The sequence below is a fragment of the Aspergillus aculeatinus genome (genome assembly GCF_003184765.1).
Source record: "Aspergillus aculeatinus CBS 121060 unplaced genomic scaffold BO66scaffold_9, whole genome shotgun sequence".
In the NCBI taxonomy this organism is placed as follows: Eukaryota; Fungi; Ascomycota; class Eurotiomycetes; order Eurotiales; family Aspergillaceae; genus Aspergillus; species Aspergillus aculeatinus.
The window spans coordinates 188,431-206,540 of NW_020291478.1; the positions used below are offsets into that span (position 1 = coordinate 188,431).

The following is an 18,110-nucleotide window of genomic DNA, read 5'->3' on the forward strand; positions in this document are numbered from 1 at the left end:
GTTTGTGCGCTTGGATTTGCCTGGATATTCCAGAGAATCGTTTGCATAGCGATTATGGGTAAGAATACGACGAGCCTGGAAGACCTCAGGTTAGAAGACGCAGCGAGAGATAAGAATCCAATGGTCAGCGGACGGGTAGGCCTTTGTTCAGATTGCGTACCAGAAGACCTTAGGTTTCAAAACCTGCTTCACTGCTAGCAGAAATTGCAAGGATGAACGACAGGCAGACACAGAAATTTCTAAGCTTGTACTGACTCCCTCCAGCTCTACTTTATGCCGGAGACTCCATGACTTGCAGCGAGTGCTTGCCAGATGGACATAAGCCATTCTTCCAGCTGACCATCCAATGTTCGGATGGCCTGCAAAATCTCCCCATCACTTTTTTCGAGGGCTCGTCGAGAGTACAAAGCAGTATAAGCCCGGGAGCGGATCTCCGTCAACCGGAGATCGCCGGGAAATAGAGGCCGTGAGTAAATGTCTGCTTCCATGGTAAATTGAACATAATCCTTGTAGCCTCCAGGAAGACTCAGGTCACAATTGTGTTCGGATAGAAACGGTGGCTGTTCGGTACGCCGACAAAGTTCTTTATCGAAATGATAGCACAACCAGAAAAGGTTTCGAAGATGCGCGTCTACCCTAGTCCCTAGCTCACTCGAATTGGTGAAGAGCGACGCGCGCTCGAAGCATGCCTTGGAATGGCCTCCAAGAAGGAGTACTACTTGAAAGGCGAAAGTGCTCCACATGACAGCCATTCGAAGTTTTCCCGAGAAAAGATAGATGACAATCATGATGACTGATGTTTGCAGCAGGTCTAAGTCGGGCTTTTGCCCTATGTGCATTGAAGTCTCAATATAATGCAAAACGCACAAACGTTCAGTTGGCGATGTCCGATGGCCTGCGTCTAATTGATGTATTGACATGAATAGAATGCAAGGAAAGCCCAGACGCAGAGACAAGCAGACTTCCTAGCCCCTCGCCCACGGGGATCAGTCTCATAAGCATACGATACAGTTTGGTCGAAGAGAACGGGGTCTAGTATCGGGAATATGGAGCTATAAATCGCAGAGTAGAAGTCAACGGCCAGGGATTTGATCACATCATGCTCAGGTAGACTTGTTCGGTCGATTCAACTCGATTCAGGATTCAGACCGGGGCCAAATTGTGCAACATTCTCCGAGGGTGGAGAGTCAAAAGACTCAATGGTCGGTAATGATTGTCTGGAAGGCTGGCTAACCTGCGTGCCCGATAATGCAGGTATGGTCTCTGAAGATGATGAAAACGAGGCGCTCCCTTCAGTTATAGGGATTTTGCCACTCAAGTGCGCCGGAGAGTGATTTCGAGGTTTACTAGGCGGTAGGGTAGAATCTCCCACCACATCATTATCAGACGCATTGATATGAGGTTCTAATGTGACACTCAATATTTGCGGTACTTGAAATTAAACGAGACAGCTCGTGCTCTGTGCTTGGGCAAGCTTGTGAAGTGAAATTCGAACTGACCGTTTTGAGAGCTGCTAGCATTTTCTCGTGGCTGCTAAAGACAGTCACGTCAGCGCATACTTGAGGAGCCAAGTAGGGAATCTCCCCATGAATCACTCCAATGACCCTCAGTTGAAAGAAGCCGTGGTATTGATATAAGAAATCCACTCGCATGTAATTGCGACGTCTCTTGCGTTGCCTATCATATAGACAGGGGACGTCCTGATGAGTGCACCAATTGCACCGGGGTTGGGCCGCATCGCATTTTATCTATGCACCATGAGGCTTGGCTGATAGACATCATGTACTAAGTAGATAGCTTACCTTTTGCCGATGACATCTATCACAAGCGTGTGAAACCCGTGTTCTACCTACTTTTTCTCCGAAGGCGAGAGAAACCACCTTGAAGCCGGAATTCATGTTGTTGGGGCGCATCCGAGAGTAGCATTCTGTAAAGCCGTTAGCGCAGGAACAGGAACCCCCTACAATTCTTTTCGGGAAGCCGAAGCGTACCGGATCATGATCTCCATCCCAGCCCACGAGATCGGGATTGCCGCTGGAAATACGTTCTTTGCCTATGCTTGCATCGCCCAAGAACACCTGGGGTGGCGGAACTGAGTCGGGCCTGGGACTAGCCATGAAATTATAGGTTGTTCTTAATTTGCATTCGGGTTGGAAGACCAATTGCCTATCGTAGGGGGAATTCCAAGCTTGGATGATAGACCGTGATAGAGAGAATGCCGCCAAGACTTCTGAACGCCGAAGAGCAGCCCTACTCTTATACCCGTGGCAAGTCCGAGGCAGGCTACAACATTGAGGCAGAATTCTCTGCTTGCACAGGGGTTGGTCTCCACCGATCAAATTCGCCGTTCCAAGGCCCGATAGGAACCCTGACATAACAAGGCGCAGGAGATGACCTCCCGGCGCATCCTTCAGGAAGTAAGACTTTAAACGAATGCTCTCAAGGCCTGATTCATCTAGAGCGTCTTGGAGCATCTGCTCCCATACTATGTTTGTTTGAATTCAAGACCGAGTTGAAAGAGAGAGAGAGAGAGAGTCGATCCCAAGGGACTTGCGTTAGCCAAAATGCACACTGGAAGCGACCCCAGTACCCAAGCCTTAGTACATTATCACCTGTTTAGTTGATTCCGGTAGTTGGGAGCAAGTCGGTTCAATTCAAGGTTGAATCGGTTCAATCAACCCACTCCTCCAATCAGGGCAGCTGCTTGTATCAACTTCACCGAGTGCGTCAAGAACTGCTGAGGTAATCGGCATTTTACCTTTTCGAGACCGGCAAAGGCGAAGCCTTGGAGAAGCTTTCGGACGAAACATGACATCACTTATGTGCGAATGAAGGATATATGCATCAGTCTAGGCCCCCCAAACTGGCCGTCGATTGCAAGCACATGCACTAATCGATATGCTCAGTAGCTTTCGGAAGCTTACATGCCGACTCCCAGGCACTCTCCTACATAGCTGTCTTAGTAATCTTGGCTGTATGCTTGATTGTTATTCTATGAAAGTAAAAGACTAGGGCTTGTCCGAGTAAGGTATACCTACTACGTACTAACAGGAGGTCGTGCAGACACACAGAAATATCATAACGGTAATTAAATATATCGTAAGTAAACTGCCGGTAGCAGGAGAGATCCTATACAATGTCTGAGGTCACCACAAAAGACTTGTGTATATTGACCCCATTCATGCGCTTAGGCTTCGGGTTGAGGTCCTCCTGACTACTGTGCGGGCTCCCAGCCGAGGTTTGTATAGTCGTGACCACGCCCTGAGAATCTTCCGGATCGAGATCCGGCCGCCAGTATTTCGTCGCGTTGCTCTGTGAGGGGTGGGTTGCATGGCCGATCGAGCTCGAAAGAGGTATGCTACCCCCTGTTTTCTTGCTACGTGTGGCGCCATAGCTGGCATCACCAAGCCAGCGAAAGAGAGGACGCAGGGTTACAAGACACCCTGCCGTGATGCCAAGGCCAGCCTCGACATTGGACCAGATCGAGATCTGCGCTGTAGCGTCTGAAGAAAATTCTAATAAGTAATCTATGTGGCTCTCGTGTGGTGTGATATCGAAACTTACAGAGGAACTCCTTGTCGTTGTAAGTAGGCAGAAAAGGTATGCGTACAATCACAGCTGCGCTGGCTCTATCGGCTGATTAGTTCATGGCTGACTATTAGGCAATGAAGGTTTATCCAAGAGTACTCACACGCAACCCATACTCAGGATCCCTGCCAGCGCAGCCTTGGTTCTTGTACTCATTTGCAAGTTCCAGACTAAAAAAGCAGGTAACAAGCCCAGAATCAAGTCGCAGACCATGGCTGTTACACTATACAGGTAGGCGATATCGATGAGGTAGTCGATAGAGATGCAGGTCCCAGTGGAATGAAAACGTCGCCAAAAGTAGGAAACCGGCTGGCATTCTAGAGTCAACATGAACCAGAACACCAGGCCCACGACAATCGAGATGGCAACGACAAACCACAAGAGCATCTTGTGTATCCGTGAGACGGTAAGCCGGAAGAGAGTCAATGCAATGGAGACCTTGGCAACAACTACCGTCACGACATAGCTTGTTTGACCTAACCACCACCACTGAAAAACATTAACTTACTTTGCCGTTTGGAAAAGGGTATTCTTAGATCACATACAAACAAGGCGGTTTCTAACGTGTCTTGGTCAAGCCACTCGAGTTTTTGGCCCATGCCATACACTGACCCGGTGATACCACATAAGGCAAATAGAATCTCCAGCGCCTATGGTGGATCAACTCATGATTAGCATGATTCAAGAAGAAAGCCACGAGGATGGCAATAGCAGCTAGCCACATACCATGGCTAGAACCATCAATGCATCGTCCCATCCGAATGCGCGCACCAGTCGCAGTCTCACGAAACATCGTAAGCAGACGGAAATGAAGGAAAGTCCGAGGAAGACCACGGTAACAACGAAGATGGGCTCGCTGCGACCTTTGAACTCAACCATTGTAAATTGTCTGTGAGGTGAGGTCAATCACGACTGAGGATAATAATCTAGGAGCCGATGACATAGTCATCTCAAAGCGGAAAAGCAACCATCAAGGAAGCGAGGAAAGAGAGAGAAAGAGAGGCGGTAGCAGCACACGAAATATTGCACTGCAGGTGCCGGACGATAGCACTTTAAGGGGAGCAGACTGGCTGCATAAGATGAAGAAGCTTCTACGCTAAGGAGTCGGACCGGGTCGGACTGTCTGACAAGGCATGGAATGGAAGGTTTAGTGAAGAGTGATGGGGCATGGACCCAGTGGCAAGGAAGCGACTCTGAGGGTGAAAGAGTGACACATGGATCCCAGCAACTGCAGCTTGGGTGGGGAAGGGTTACCTAGGCACGTTCTGAACTCCGAAGGTGACCCCTCTATGCCATCATTTCTAGTGCCTAGGGCCAGGAATAGACTTGGCAGAAGCTGAAGACCCATCGGCAAGCTTGAGTGAGGTTCAGTCATGAGAAGCCCTTTCAGCAATGGCCAAAATAGGCTGATCGGCACCGGTCTAGCAGTGCCAAAAGATGGCTCTGGGGCAATCTCTAAGCATTCAGAATATCCACCTTGCCATGAAAGGAAAATGTAGTCAGTAGTCCACTTCAAGGTGCATTGCATTGGTTCGGGTGGTTCATCACTCCACCTGTCTCTGGAGTCTGGACGGGGTTACTTCCAAAGGTGGGGAGGGGAGAAAGGGAACCTCCTCCAGGCACGGACACCTTACTACAAACGATCCTAGTAGCATCAATGCTGACAACTTGAAGACAACATGCAGTAGTTGCTAGACTATTCCACTGTCTACGTTTCTAGGAGTCTAGGCTATGGTCTACCATTGGCTCGAACGATTGGTGTCTCGAACCTTTGGTGCCGTAAATATGCGGCTTGCTGTGCGATGGAACATTGAGTACTAGCTTGCCAGTGGAGGTCAGCTAGACATGCATGCAGATGGGTACCAAGAAGCGCACCCTGCAGGGGACACACGCGGATGATCCAGACCTGATTGCCATGTTATAACAGGCTCCTGGACCTAAGAACGTGAGGAACGACGTTGTGGAAGTAAGGTTGTATTTATGATCGCAGACATAGAATAATTCTGGAGTAAATAGAGACTGTTCCTTAACAGGGGGCCGATAGGCTCGGGTAGGGCAAGTGAAGTCTAATCCTCTACCATCCATGGAATTGAACAGCAACTAACTAACAGATATCCACTGCAAATAAAGGTCCTGTCCGTTCTCCTGGGACAGCCTTGACCAGAAATAGATCTTGCAGGATATTCTTTCTCAAGCCGCCCCAAGGTACTGTACTTGCAGCAACCAGCCACCTCCATAGCTAGTCCATCGAAGCATATCAAGATGCGCAATCTCGGCAAGTGAATTCACGATTCAGCGCCCGGACGAAAAGTAAACCAGTTTGATCGATCTTGTTCGCACAGGGTAAAGATAGACAGCCCCACTGACGGATGCGACGGATGTTTCATTTCGATCTTCTTCCCTGTCAACACAGTTGGACTGAAATGAAAGCCTATCTTCCGTGACATTGATGTGTGAATGACAAGCTACCGACTTGTGCTGGGATGTTTCCTGATTCAACATATCCTTGATTCGATCCTTTAGCATGATTTGGGACTGTATTCTCCTGTGTGGGTGAGCGGGCTACTTTGACTAATCAAACCACCATGACTCGTGACGGGCGATTGCCGAACGGTCTCCAACCGTCTCAACGTGCCCCTCTTCTGAAGTCCTTGCCGGCAGCACCACTCCACAATTAATTTGAGCCTGCCGATCCAACAAGAGGATCGCATCTGAGGATCTCAGATGCAGTCACACTTGTTTCACCCTCCTCTTCTTTCCGAGTAGGACAATATGGAAACGATCGCATTGTCAACAGGGCCAGTGGCAATCTCTCTTGTGCGATGCACAGTGCTGTTCTATTTGACTTTTCCGTATACGCGTCTGACAGGTGCCAGGTGTCAGCACTTGATGCCAGGGACAATTTCTTCGCCATCTCGCCTAGAACCTGAGCTAGCCTCTAGTGCCGCCGAGCTTCGCAACACCCTATCATCATTCGCCGGGAGAAGGGAAAGCCATGTCATCGTGCACAATTTCCCCCTTTCTCTCAGTCCCTTCAATCGATGATTCGGAGGAGGGTACCCATTTCCGGTCCTGCTCCCGTGGAACATGGCGGGAGCGGCGTCCACGAACCATAATAAGCTCGGCTATCAACTTTGCATTAGTACCACTATACGTATGCTGATAACTGTGTTCGGCATCGGGAAGTCTCGCGTGCACTGTTGTCCTGCTTCCAGGATCTCCCCTCGAATAAGGCGGGCACTGAAGCCTGGGTGTCAATCCTAATCCACAGTTTACCGATCGAAAGAAAGCAAATCTCGATGAGCAGAACATCAAGGTACTGCATGTTTCCAGGGTGGTACAACGTCGGTACTCCCCTCCTCTTATCTGACATGGAAACTTGAGGTCACTGTCAATGTCACATGCTAGGTAGGCTAGGCCGATCCCCACCTCCTGAAACGGTCGTTGCTTGAATGCACGTTTCATCTGTCATCGCTTGAACTGTCAAGACAATGCCTTAAATGCTATTGTGAGCCACCCGGTGGAGTGATCTGGGCTCTATACTCTGATAGCATACAATGCTATGCTCCAAGAGTGCGCGAGATCCTTCTCTAAACTCACACCAACGCTTAGGTTTGTCACACGTGCAACGGTGCTACGCATATACGGAGTACCACCAGAGGCCGGGGATCTGAGTTGGCACTTTTGCCCTATGCAATAGCCACCTGAAGTAGAGGGGTTCGTGTTACCATTGGGTTCCAATTCCCCTCGCTCTAGGCGATGCCAAAGGCGCTGAGAGCTCGATTGTTGCCCTATGGGAGCACAGGTGGTTTCATGCTAGGTTAGATCCAGCTGAGTGCCAGTTACTATAACAGCCAAGTCTTTCACAAGAGTAATCTCGCTGCAGATTCCCAAGAGTTTTGAGAGGGAGAGTAGCATTTCAGGTTGGCGAAGACTGTACCTAGTAGTACAGTAGTCTAGCCCGCGGCCCGCGGCGGCATGCTAGATTACCCAATTGGGACAGCAGCGCAGAGGACGGACCTGATCCGGGGACAGTTCAAGGAAGGTTGGTGCATGCGCCTCCAGCTTCTATCCCGCGTCCAGCCCCCCTCACATGGGCAGCTCCAGAGCGTAGATACTCGCAGCTGCAGTCTCGATTTAATGATTATTCTAGGTCCTGGAAGCCTCCTGGCCAAGTCATCGCCGCTCTGCGCGTGGTTGCTCATGTTATACCTTGCACCCTTGCTTATGGTCTCTGTCTCTCCACTACTCCATCTCTCCATCTACCATCGCATGTACCTTTGGCACGCTTTAGCAATCATCGATCCTGATTACGTGATAGGAAAGGAGCAAACGAAGACATGAGTATAATGTGTAGCATAAGAGTATGTAGAGAGCACAGCGCACGTCAGATCGATCCGGTTGGCCCCAGAGCTGTAAGTTAGCATGTCTCCCCAGGTCAAACAAGGCTTGCCGCTTATTGAACAAAGACAAACATCTGAGCAAGCGCAATCGCACTGAGCGTCATGAGAATTGAATCCCTCATGCACAAATCGAAAACAGCCTGCTGAAAGAAGATATCTGTGCTGACCACCAGCCTCAGAAAATGCATAGGTATAAGTCTCTGCAAGCCAGGTGATTCGTCTGTTGTAGATTCTGAGAAGAGGTCACTGAAGGACAGCATCCACGAGGCCGCCCCCCCCTTCAGCGATCGTTCTGAGACCATAGGCTGATGTAATCCTGTCGGTAATCTCGAAAGAGACACTTCAAGGCCTGTGTCATGCTCTTGTTCACTAGCAGTCGACCGATCGCTGCTCAGATCCCTTCATAAATCGGCTAGGCTTTAATGAGCCGCTCCCCGATCGGTATCTCGCTGCATCATGGCCAACATCTTTTCTCTAATACGTCGATTATTCATCCCCGTCTCCTCGAAAAAGCTTCAGGATTCGGCCTGACAGGGAGAAGAACTCTTCCAGGCCATCATCCACAGTATCTGCTTGTGAGTGCTGATCTTGAAATTGCAGACGGTACTATGATCGGTATCAGTGATAGAATAAATGGAAGGCACGAAAAGCACGCATGACCTTATACTACAGTCGGAAACATCTTGGAACTACGAACCCACGTAGCTCCGCGAGTGGATGCCTCCTCCAAGAGTGCTCGGGGCAGCTGCTAAGCGAACACAGTGAGTATCAAGAGTCAAGACCGGGGTATGGGTCCTTGCTCGAGTCGAAGTTCATCCATCCTTGACGCTACCCCCTCGCTTTTCCACCCAATGTACAATCTCCGCCCCTGCCTGTGTTCCCTCTTACCAGTCATGGTTATATTTGTGCTCGTCGCAGAAGATTGAATAGGATCGACGCATTTTCCGGTGAATCGGGGAGACTTGTCAATCATCTCGTCTTGCTGTATGGCGCTCGCACCGCCAATTTCGTCTGAAACCCAATCGGTCATGCCATACAGATTTGCATTATGGAACTCCAGTTCTTATATGTGCATAGCTATTCAACATGATTTGGATGGTTGGTACCATGCCACAGGAACGAAGCAATTTCATGGTTATGATGGCGGAGCAAGCTCACAAATCGTCCGATACCAATGTCCTCCGGTGATCATCCTGATCACTTGCTCAATGGAGGTATACAAGAGCACCTCCAAAACGAGGATCCCCCCAAGTTTGGGGGCAGTACAAATACGACCAAACCTGCGCAGACCAAATCTTCTCTATAAATAACATGCAAGAAGTCTCAGACTTTCCCGAATAGATGTATGTACATTTCAAAACTGCGCTTTCCTTCATATGCCGAATGTGCCTGACATCAACTAGCCTTCCGAAAGATATCTACCACTTAGCCTGGGGGCTCTCCATGAATGCCTTCAGGATGTTGATCCGCTCCTCAAGGGCCGCAACATAGACATTCAGGTTCTCCTGCACCTGAGCCTGATCATCGCCCAGTCTAGAGTAGAAGTCCTTGCGGTAGGGGCAGGCGGACATGGCAGCGGAGAAGAGGGGCTTGACAACGAAAGAGTGGTGGGGCTTGAGGGTGCCGCCGTAAGCGTTGCGGAAGGAGTCGGCGAGCTCGGTGGAGGCGTTGTTAATGTTGTGGCGAAGAGCTTGGGCGGTGAAGTCAAGTCCTCTGTGAGAGCAACATGTCAGCTTTGTGTTGAAGAGATTGAAGGTGTCGATGAGAACCATGCATCATGCATCGATACATGCGGCTAGGTGTCATGGGCTGAGTGACGGGGAGGGGTAAGTCAAATCTAACCTAACGAGCCAGAGGAGACCCTCGGTGGCGGTGTGCTTTCCGGTCTTGAGCTCGTTCACGACAAGCTCTTGGAGAGTCTGGGACTCAGCGGGAGCAGCCAGGAACCTGTCCCTGACTTTCTGTGATGGGGTTAGACCTGAGCGATGGCTGAATGCGGGGTATGGTTATCCGAACCTTGATGTTGCCGGTGAGGTCAGACTTGACAACGCCGAAAGCCTTGGATTGCATGAGATCTAGAAGTTTGATGTCAGCATACAGAGCTCTGTGATGTGCTGTACCATGTCCAATAACGGTTGCATACCGAACAAGGTGGTCAGGGCCTCAGCAGCATCGAGGAATTCCTGAGTTGAAATGCCGTTGGCGGTGATGGGAACGTCCGCGAAGGACTTCTTGCCGTCGAACCAGGTAGCCATTTTTGTGAAAGTAAAAAGGTAGAGTGTATATTGTAAGTACAAAAGAACACAGTGAATTGTAGGGAGGTAAATAGAGAGAATGTGAGTCGAGTGATCAGGGGTTGGGGGACTTTATAAGGCAACGTGGAGGGGAGGTGGAGGGCAGCTCATCAACAGCCCACGGCGGCCTGTCACAACTCACCGCCGCAGGGGAGCGGGACACGCAAGCGGTGAGGGTCGAGACCAATAAACAAAGCGGGTCCCTTCGCCCCTGAGTGGTTATGTCAGCCATGGTTTCACCTGAGACAGAGCGTGCAAACATCTGAGCGGGCTATCAGGCATTAAGGCAGCAAGGCAGCTAGGCAACAGGGCATAAACTTGGGAAAGGGGAAGACCTCCAACGAGCGACGTCATCGACTCCGGGCCAAGACTTGTCCCCAGTGTCGGTTCCTGGCCGATGCCAGATCTGCATCTCAACTCCCCCCAGCTTTCCTGGTCCGATTTTAAAAACACCCTTTGTCCTCAAGGACACCCTAGATATCTCGCCGAGGGAGCTCCACTGGAGATGTCATGACTTCTCATGCGCCAACGGAGCAGCATTCCAGTGACGGAATGGCTACCGATCCTCGTCTCGGGTATCATGGCTCCAAATATCGCGGGCTGGATCCCGACTCTCATACTGCAGAGAAATTGGTATGTGCTTACACACAATCCACGTCCCAGCTGCTGACCCAACAAAGCATCATGCCTCTCCCAAACACATACACATGACCAATCGGCGATTCTTCATCGGCCCCATTCCGCAGGGCTGGTTGCAGAATCACCGTAAATCGTGGTGGAGGACAAGACTCAGGCTGAGTAAATACTCTTCAAGGACTGTCACTTTCTCTGCAGATCCCATGGTCGCACGTTACACCGAGGAGTACGACAGTGATGATTATGAATCCTCTCCCGAAGAAGAGTCAGCTGGTCTGGCCGATACCACTGAAGACGAAGCAACAGAACGAGAATCGGAGGACGAAACCAGGGATCGTGAGCCCCGCCCGCGAAAGAGCCTACGGACTATTCCCTACACACTCTCTGAAGACAATGGGCACGAGGTTTCGCGGACGACTACTGCAGACACAAGCCGATCAACTTCTAGCGAATCAGCGAACCACGAAGGCGCGTCTACTCGAAGACAAGACGGTGGCTCTGCTTATTACACGGCCCACGAGCGCGGCCCAAGCGATGCATCCTTGGAACCCAGCAGGATGGAGTCGGAGCAACCCACGCGGGAACAAGACAGGCAAACGCTACAGGTTCCTAGCCAATATGCCGAGAGTCAGTCAAGCCCCATGATTCCTGCTAGCGATCATGGATCCACAACTGGGTTGCTAAGGCCAGCGTCGCGATCCAAAGGAAAGGGAAGAGCACCGTCTGTGTCGACACCAGCAGATCTAGAGCAGCATGAGCCTCGGGTGGAGAGCGACGAAGAGCAATCAATCCCGCAGGGCAAGCGAGTTAGAAGTAATCCTCTTCACCCACTGCACAAAAAGGCGGTCAGATACAACCTTGATGACAATCTCTTGGACAAACAACAGCGGCTTTTTTCGCGCATATCGAGGACACAGGGAGTCTTGTCACGACACCGACCGCACCGACGCAAAATCCAGGAAGGAGAGGTCCTGAAAGCAGAGAAAATGCTTGTCCGGATTGAGGAAACACTACAGGACAAACTTCCTGATGACTATACAGAGAACGACAGTCTCAAGTCAGAGAATCGGGTTGTGGATCAGTGGCGAGAATACCTCGTGGCGTGTCGAGTGTCTTCCAATCCGGATGCGCCATTCTCTCTCCAGATGTACAAGACTCGTGTCATACCCGAGGTGCAAAAGGCAGGCACGCGGGTGTCACCGCAGTATGATATCCCGCTGGGCCGCAAACGGACCAAGGTAAATCTTTATTCACACCTGGATAAGACAATTGTCATCTGGGGGCCGTGTAAGCGAGGGACGAAGATCTTCATTATACGGCCGAAGTCTGCGGCGCATGCTATGGAATGGTACACTTTCCTGAGCCAGGTGCTAGGCAGGCGCCGTCCATCTTCACTCCCGATATATGTCCCAGACCTTGGAGTATCTCTTGTTTTCAAGAATCCGTTCGAACAATTAGAAGCAATATATTCGAACAAGGGGAAGGGGGGTGTTCTGGGTCGCGCTGCAACGAAGGAGAACTCTGTCGCTACAGCGATCGTGCGCGGTTGCTTGGAGATGCTGGAACACCGCCCCGAATGGGCGGAGGTTCTGAACCGCTGGTCCAAGACTGAGATCATGGGGCTTGCCTGGAAGCGGTATGATCGATTGGAATGGATTTTTGGTACCAATGAAGCGAACATGTACGGCACAATTGCGATGCATACGACCCATGAGCTCGAGCTGCGACCAAGGCAACATTATCAGACGTACGTCAAGCACGACCACGAGAAGGAGGATGAGCCCCCACCAGTAGAGGGCTTTCTTGTACGTCTCACATCGCAGCGTGGTGTACACCAGCGATTGAATAAGATGTTTTTCAAACGACTGTATTTCTTTACTCAGGATCACCACCTGTTTTTCTGCAGACCCTCCAAGTCACTGCCCCCGGCGCCTCCGAAGCTCGACCGCGATGAGACTACCGTGCCCTCAGCGCAGCAGATCTTGGACGCATCGCCTCTTTCTTACGATATCGATCCGTACCCGTTGCAGGACGGCGAGATTACATGGTTATCGAGTGGCAATAAGGAACACATTACCAAATACGACGAGCAGGCTTATGCTCAACAGCAAAGAAACGCCCACAATATTGAGCATGCAGACGGGTTCATTGATCTTAGCCGGGTCAAAGACGTCCGCAATGTGCACCGTGATGCTTGCCCCGCTGACCCCAATCTCGAACATGGGCCCGACGTCGATTTCCAACCTGACGCGACAGATTCGCGCCGAGATGACGGCGCCACGAAGCAGTTTGATGATGAGAGGACGTTTGAGATGCTCCTGCACAATGACCTTGTTGTTCGGTTCCAGGCGTACGATGAGATCACCAAGAATGAATGGATGAAACGACTTGATGCTCTGGTGAAATACTGGAAGGTCCGGCTGGCGACCGATGCAGCGGAGCTCAAGGTTCTCCGCCAGCGTAACCAAGAACTTCTTGGAATCGATGAGGAGATGGAGTCGATCATGGGGCAATTCGCTCGAAAGTGGGAGGTCAAAAAAGCCGAGGCCTCGCCTCTGCTGCACAACATCTGTGCTCTGTCGGGCTGCCGGACAATCAAGGTACATCGCACGCCACCCCAATGGAGAAGCGGATTATTGACTGGAGTTGCAGATGTCTGGACAATTATATCGGAAACCTCGCCGCCACAGCACCTTCAAGCGATGCCATGTTGTCCTCATGGCCGGAAAGTTGTTAATCTTTCGCACCTCCTTGCGGAAGCGCAACGGCGCCGAAGTGCCTCACATACACCACAGCTTGGAGACCACCATCGATCTGGCCGACTGCTATATATACTCGGGTCTTTTGACCGAGTCAGACTTGCTCTACTCAAATCAGACGTTCGACAGCAACCGGCCTGGGCACCACTCCCTCCCGCGAGTTTATCTCGCGACAGACGTCTACACAAGTAGTGACGAGGACACCGCCATCGCATTCGTGATCTGGCAGCCCCTGCGCAGAAACTACTTCCGCTCACGCGAGTATGGGACCAAGGGAGAGAAGCGGCAACGGTTGAAGCAGGTGTCTACGCTGGGGGTGCACGGGCGAACCATCGTCTTCAAGGCGCGCAGCCGTGTGGAGAAAGACCGGTGGGTGTTGAGTATAGCATCCGAGATTGACCGTCTACAAGAAGACCGGCCGGAGGATGTGCGAATCATCTCACAGCAGACTTAGCGATTGTTTTCTTGTTTTTGGAAGTATAGCTCCACGATCCAACCCGCAGGATCGGCCTATTCTCTAATTTCTATATAGTCACCACACACACATGAAGGACGAAAGGGAGGAAATATGTACATACTCAATGCAAACAAACATAATATACACAACATCGAACACCACCAACCAGCTTACAGTAAACAGCAGCCTACGACAATTGTGGGCGTTCCAACTTCACCGCCTCCTTAACCACACGCTCCCTCACCTCCTGGCGATAACCCTCCCCGAAGCGCCGCTCCGTATCGCCCTCCACAAGCCCGCGTTCCCAATCCTCCCAATTCAACCACCGCCACCTGGGCCACAGCACCGCCAGCACCCGGCCCGTGATCAGACTGCAACTCACCGGCCCGTAGGTATTACTATCCATGGACTTCCGGGGATCGCGCGCATCGCCCTCCAACCACACATGGTTGAACGGGACGACCTGCGCATCCTTCAGACAGGGTTCACGTGTCGTGATCCGATCCCCGGGCAGTCCGACGACGCGCTTGATGGCGATGTGGCGGGGATTCGCGGGGGAGCTATTCACACCGGCGCCGGAAAAGGAGAACTGTTAGCCACACCATACCATTACCCTCTTCGAGGATCCCGGTCCCCGGGGGGTTGGTTGAAGATGGTCGTTGAACAGAACAGCCGCAGACTCACCGAAACGTAACGACCATCCCCCTCTCCAGCCGCCGCTTCCGCTCCCACGGCCACAACCCGCCCCCGCCCCACATGTTCACCAGCACCATGTCGCTGGCCGTGTGCATCTGCTCGTAGTCCTCGTTCAGGTAGGGCGTCATGCTGGGCCCGCGCACCCACATCACCTGCAGCACGTGCTCGGAGAAGAAGAGCCCGATCGGGAGGAGCGGGAGCGTGGCGCCCAGCACCCGCACGGACCGCCGGAAGGGTAGCGGGAGGGTTGCGTAGCGCGCGCGGAGGGCCGAAAGGAAAGAGATGCGAGGGCGTTGGCGGGCTTGTTGTTGTTGTTGTTGTTGCTGGGCGTGGGCGTGCGCTTGCGCGCGGAGTTCGTCTTGGAGGTCTTGGACGAGGCGGTGGCCTGAACTGGTTGCGCGGGAGAGTTCTTCGCGGGCCACGACGCGGGGTTTTGTGCGGTTGGGGTTCGAATTGGGTGGTGCTGGTGGTGTTGGTGGTGGCATATTCAGTGCTGATTCGTTTGGAGGTAGGGAGGAGGCCCTTTTTGTTGGGGTGGGAGCTGGGTTGGAGCTGGGGTTGCGTGCGGAGGTGCGGAAATGAGGATGGAGGTGGGGATGCGGTCGCGGGGTAGGGGAGGTTGGCTAGTGGGAGGATGTCCGATTGTTTCGCGGGCAAGTGTGTGAGGTGATCGTGTAGCGAGGGTGGAAGAGGAATTGGTGCTCAATTAGAGAGGAAAAAGTGTGTCGCATCGGACTGTGCGATGCGAGCCGCGGAGATGATCGTGATCGTGATATCGTGATAATTATCGCAAGCTTGTTTGCGGTGTTTGCACTGGTCGTTTCGGGAACGTTTGTCCTGTGACCCGGGTGTGGATCGACCCGAACCATAGCTGCTCTACGAAGTATACCGTCATTTAGGACGAATGTCAGGTTAAAGAATTCTCGCATCGCCAAAGAACAAGTGTTGCATTAGCTATCATAATTGATGGAAATCTCAATGTCGATGGGGGTGGTCTGCATTGCTCCATTCGCACACGACCACTGAACATTTAGTCCCAGACGCCAGCCGAATCATAAAGTAACGTATTTGTCATAAGTTTTGTGCATGAATATCCATAGTCGCCAGTCTCAATTACCAATCCTTGGTCATGAGGCTATCCTTGGACAAAATCCCATCCGACGACGACTGTGAGCCATCCATGTCGATGATGCCGCTCGACTGGACGCTTTGCACGTCAGTGGCCGACGGAGGCCGGTCGACCTCGACGGGGTCATCGTCCAATCTCTCCGTGCGCCCGTCCTCGGACTTGTCCACCTCCTCCCAGTCGTCATCCGATTTGATGGAGAAGTCCTCGATGTAGCTTTTACCTCGCTGCGTGGTCGCGGTCTCGTTAACCCTCTGCTTCTTGGTCTCCGGTTGGCCGTCCAGTCCGGGCTCCATGGTGGGCGCGTCGGGGAGCTTGGCTGCGAGTACTTCGGATGACAGTAAGGACTCACCGTCGGTGCTTGTTGGCTGGGATTCGCTCTGCTCGTGGGGGATGCCGTTGCTGGGAACACCCTGATCCTCGGGTGGGAAGAATAAACTAGCAGACGAAGGCATACTGTTAGTATCCACTTGTCGAACAGTACCGACGATAACAGCAAAAGCTCCGATGAAGGCGAAGGGGAAACCAATGGTCCAGACTTACGGCACGAGCTTCTCATAGGCCACCTCGTCCTTGCGCTCAAAATTGCAGAAGATGATGCGCTCCAGCTTGCCGATATTGCCAGCGGCCTCCAGGAACTGGCGCGTCTCGTCCAGCACCGCCCTGGCGGCGGCTTCACTCGGGTACCCGTATACGCCCGTGCTGACGGCCGAGAACGCGATGCTCCTCATGTCATTCTCCACGGCCACCTCCAGACTGCGACGGTAGCAGCTGCGGAGCAGCGACTCGGGCCGCCGGGCGCCCCCGCGCCGGCGCTCGGATTCGTAGATAGGACCGACGGTGTGGATGATTCTTTTGCAGGGGAGCTCGTATGCGGCGGTGATCTTGGCGTCGCCGGTGTCGCAGCCGTCCAGGGTGCGGCACTCGCGCAGCAGGTCGGGCCCCGCGGCGCGGTGGATGACGCCGTCGACGCCCCCGCCGCCCAGCAGGCTCTCGTTTGCGGCGTTGACGATGCAGTCGACCCCCTGCAGCTTTGTGATGTCATTGCGAACCAACGCGATCGTGTCGTTGAAGGCCTTGGACGGCGGCGCCAGAGGGGACGCGGCGGGGACCAACCGCTTCAGCTTGTACAGGAGTGAAACGGTCGGGATCTCGGCGAGAGGTATGAGGGGGCCTGCCATCTTGCAGCACGGTCGTGTAGCTCGGATCGTAGTTGTTTCCCAGGAATTGTTTATCCAAACGGCGGTGATACGAAGTCTTCCCCGCGTTTGGACAAAGAGGTGGCGGGAGCCGGGCACTTGCAGCGCAGTTTGATTCGATGAGGGAGAAGTCCTGCACGAATGAGACAGTTTTTTGCTTGGTAATACCTTGACCCAACAAATATCAGATCAAGAAAGTATGTGATAGATAGTGTTCTCAGCAGATGTTCTTTGATGCAAGTAAGCTGTTGTGGAGGGGGGTTTGAAGCTTGCTTGTCACACGTGATTGACACATGATTCACCCTTATCTTATCGCCGGGCCAACCCACAGGTGAATCTTGTCACAAACGTCATAGTGGGCTGGAATTGACCAACAGAGCTCTGTATGTCTTGGGTCACTGTGGAAGGGAAGAGCTCCCGGTTGCCTCAGGTTAGCAGTATATGGAAGCTGCGGTGTATCCTTTGCGTGTCTCTTGAACCCCGGATATCATCCTGGTGCCAATTCATGACGCGAGACGAAAAACAACAGCACAAGCTGATCGCGAACCACGAAAGAGCAATTGCGCAACCAACTGATCATATTTGGAATTCAGTTTGTGGTAAAGCAGACAAGCCCTCCTTCCTACAGCAATACAGGCACGGACAAGCTACTCCTCGAATAGTCTATCAGGCAGATAGACTCTACAGAACACGGTAGCAATAACAACCCAACCACCTCATCTCCGCGCCGTACAGTACTCCCCATACTGAGTATGAATCTGATCTACGACGTCAGAATCCAAATCGATCCACGGGAAACCCACAATCGATCGAGATGGAAATATACCTGTCACCCGACTATTCATTACAAAACAGTCCACAGTTCTATATCCTCACCCGAACCAATAATTGCCAGCCCAGTACAGTACATGAGGAGTCAAACAATTGAATTATGCGCGGGTAGCAAACCAAG

General features: G+C 52.1%; 9 protein-coding genes across 9 annotated transcripts; 3 read left to right on the top strand and 6 right to left on the bottom strand.

Moving 5' to 3' along the window:
* Positions 1 to 266: 266 nt before the first annotated feature.
* On the bottom strand, positions 267 to 788 carry BO66DRAFT_435798 (fungal specific transcription factor domain-containing protein; the record flags this gene model as incomplete). The annotated part of the gene is made up of 1 exon (XM_025650877.1): positions 267 to 788. One exon carries the CDS (start codon positions 786 to 788, stop codon positions 267 to 269), a length of 522 nt encoding a protein of 173 aa, XP_025506719.1.
* A 2,135-nt stretch (positions 789 to 2,923) lies between these two features.
* On the bottom strand, positions 2,924 to 4,601 carry BO66DRAFT_249985 (putative integral membrane protein). The gene is made up of 6 exons (XM_025642945.1): positions 4,315 to 4,601; positions 4,134 to 4,238; positions 3,692 to 4,077; positions 3,565 to 3,629; positions 3,039 to 3,503; positions 2,924 to 2,946 (listed from the first exon to the last, which is right to left on the bottom strand). Exons 1-5 carry the CDS (start codon positions 4,465 to 4,467, stop codon positions 3,130 to 3,132), a joined length of 1,083 nt encoding a protein of 360 aa, XP_025506720.1. The 5' UTR covers positions 4,468 to 4,601; the 3' UTR covers positions 2,924 to 2,946; positions 3,039 to 3,129.
* Positions 4,602 to 6,113: 1,512 nt separating this feature from the next.
* Positions 6,114 to 7,501, bottom strand: BO66DRAFT_389472 (uncharacterized protein). Its single transcript, XM_025646805.1, has 2 exons — positions 6,465 to 7,501; positions 6,114 to 6,405 (listed from the first exon to the last, which is right to left on the bottom strand). The coding sequence occupies exon 1, from the start codon at positions 7,051 to 7,053 to the stop codon at positions 6,559 to 6,561; it is 495 nt and encodes a 164-aa protein (XP_025506721.1). The 5' UTR covers positions 7,054 to 7,501; the 3' UTR covers positions 6,114 to 6,405; positions 6,465 to 6,558.
* A 46-nt stretch (positions 7,502 to 7,547) lies between these two features.
* Positions 7,548 to 7,938, top strand: BO66DRAFT_389473 (uncharacterized protein). The gene has a single exon (XM_025646806.1). The coding sequence runs from the start codon at positions 7,729 to 7,731 to the stop codon at positions 7,930 to 7,932; it is 204 nt and encodes a 67-aa protein (XP_025506722.1). The 5' UTR covers positions 7,548 to 7,728; the 3' UTR covers positions 7,933 to 7,938.
* A 462-nt stretch (positions 7,939 to 8,400) lies between these two features.
* On the top strand, positions 8,401 to 8,658 carry BO66DRAFT_389474 (uncharacterized protein). The gene has a single exon (XM_025646807.1). It carries the CDS (start codon positions 8,414 to 8,416, stop codon positions 8,648 to 8,650), a length of 237 nt encoding a protein of 78 aa, XP_025506723.1. The 5' UTR covers positions 8,401 to 8,413; the 3' UTR covers positions 8,651 to 8,658.
* Positions 8,659 to 9,025: 367 nt separating this feature from the next.
* Positions 9,026 to 10,380, bottom strand: BO66DRAFT_389475 (GLTP domain-containing protein). The gene is made up of 4 exons (XM_025646808.1): positions 10,135 to 10,380; positions 10,008 to 10,066; positions 9,834 to 9,952; positions 9,026 to 9,704 (listed from the first exon to the last, which is right to left on the bottom strand). The coding sequence occupies exons 1-4, from the start codon at positions 10,244 to 10,246 to the stop codon at positions 9,410 to 9,412; spliced, it is 585 nt and encodes a 194-aa protein (XP_025506724.1). The 5' UTR covers positions 10,247 to 10,380; the 3' UTR covers positions 9,026 to 9,409.
* A 297-nt stretch (positions 10,381 to 10,677) lies between these two features.
* Positions 10,678 to 14,287, top strand: BO66DRAFT_418400 (sporulation-specific 71 family protein). The gene is made up of 3 exons (XM_025649741.1): positions 10,678 to 10,918; positions 10,966 to 13,521; positions 13,574 to 14,287. The coding sequence occupies exons 1-3, from the start codon at positions 10,796 to 10,798 to the stop codon at positions 14,132 to 14,134; spliced, it is 3,240 nt and encodes a 1,079-aa protein (XP_025506725.1). The 5' UTR covers positions 10,678 to 10,795; the 3' UTR covers positions 14,135 to 14,287.
* Positions 14,160 to 15,390, bottom strand: BO66DRAFT_368208 (putative mitochondrial inner membrane protease subunit Imp2). The gene is made up of 3 exons (XM_025645326.1): positions 15,259 to 15,390; positions 14,822 to 15,156; positions 14,160 to 14,697 (listed from the first exon to the last, which is right to left on the bottom strand). Exons 1-3 carry the CDS (start codon positions 15,316 to 15,318, stop codon positions 14,325 to 14,327), a joined length of 768 nt encoding a protein of 255 aa, XP_025506726.1. The 5' UTR covers positions 15,319 to 15,390; the 3' UTR covers positions 14,160 to 14,324.
* Positions 15,391 to 15,777: 387 nt separating this feature from the next.
* BO66DRAFT_426734 (macro domain-containing protein) lies at positions 15,778 to 17,376 on the bottom strand. The gene is made up of 2 exons (XM_025650301.1): positions 16,503 to 17,376; positions 15,778 to 16,397 (listed from the first exon to the last, which is right to left on the bottom strand). Exons 1-2 carry the CDS (start codon positions 17,138 to 17,140, stop codon positions 15,947 to 15,949), a joined length of 1,089 nt encoding a protein of 362 aa, XP_025506727.1. The 5' UTR covers positions 17,141 to 17,376; the 3' UTR covers positions 15,778 to 15,946.
* Positions 17,377 to 18,110: the final 734 nt, after the last annotated feature.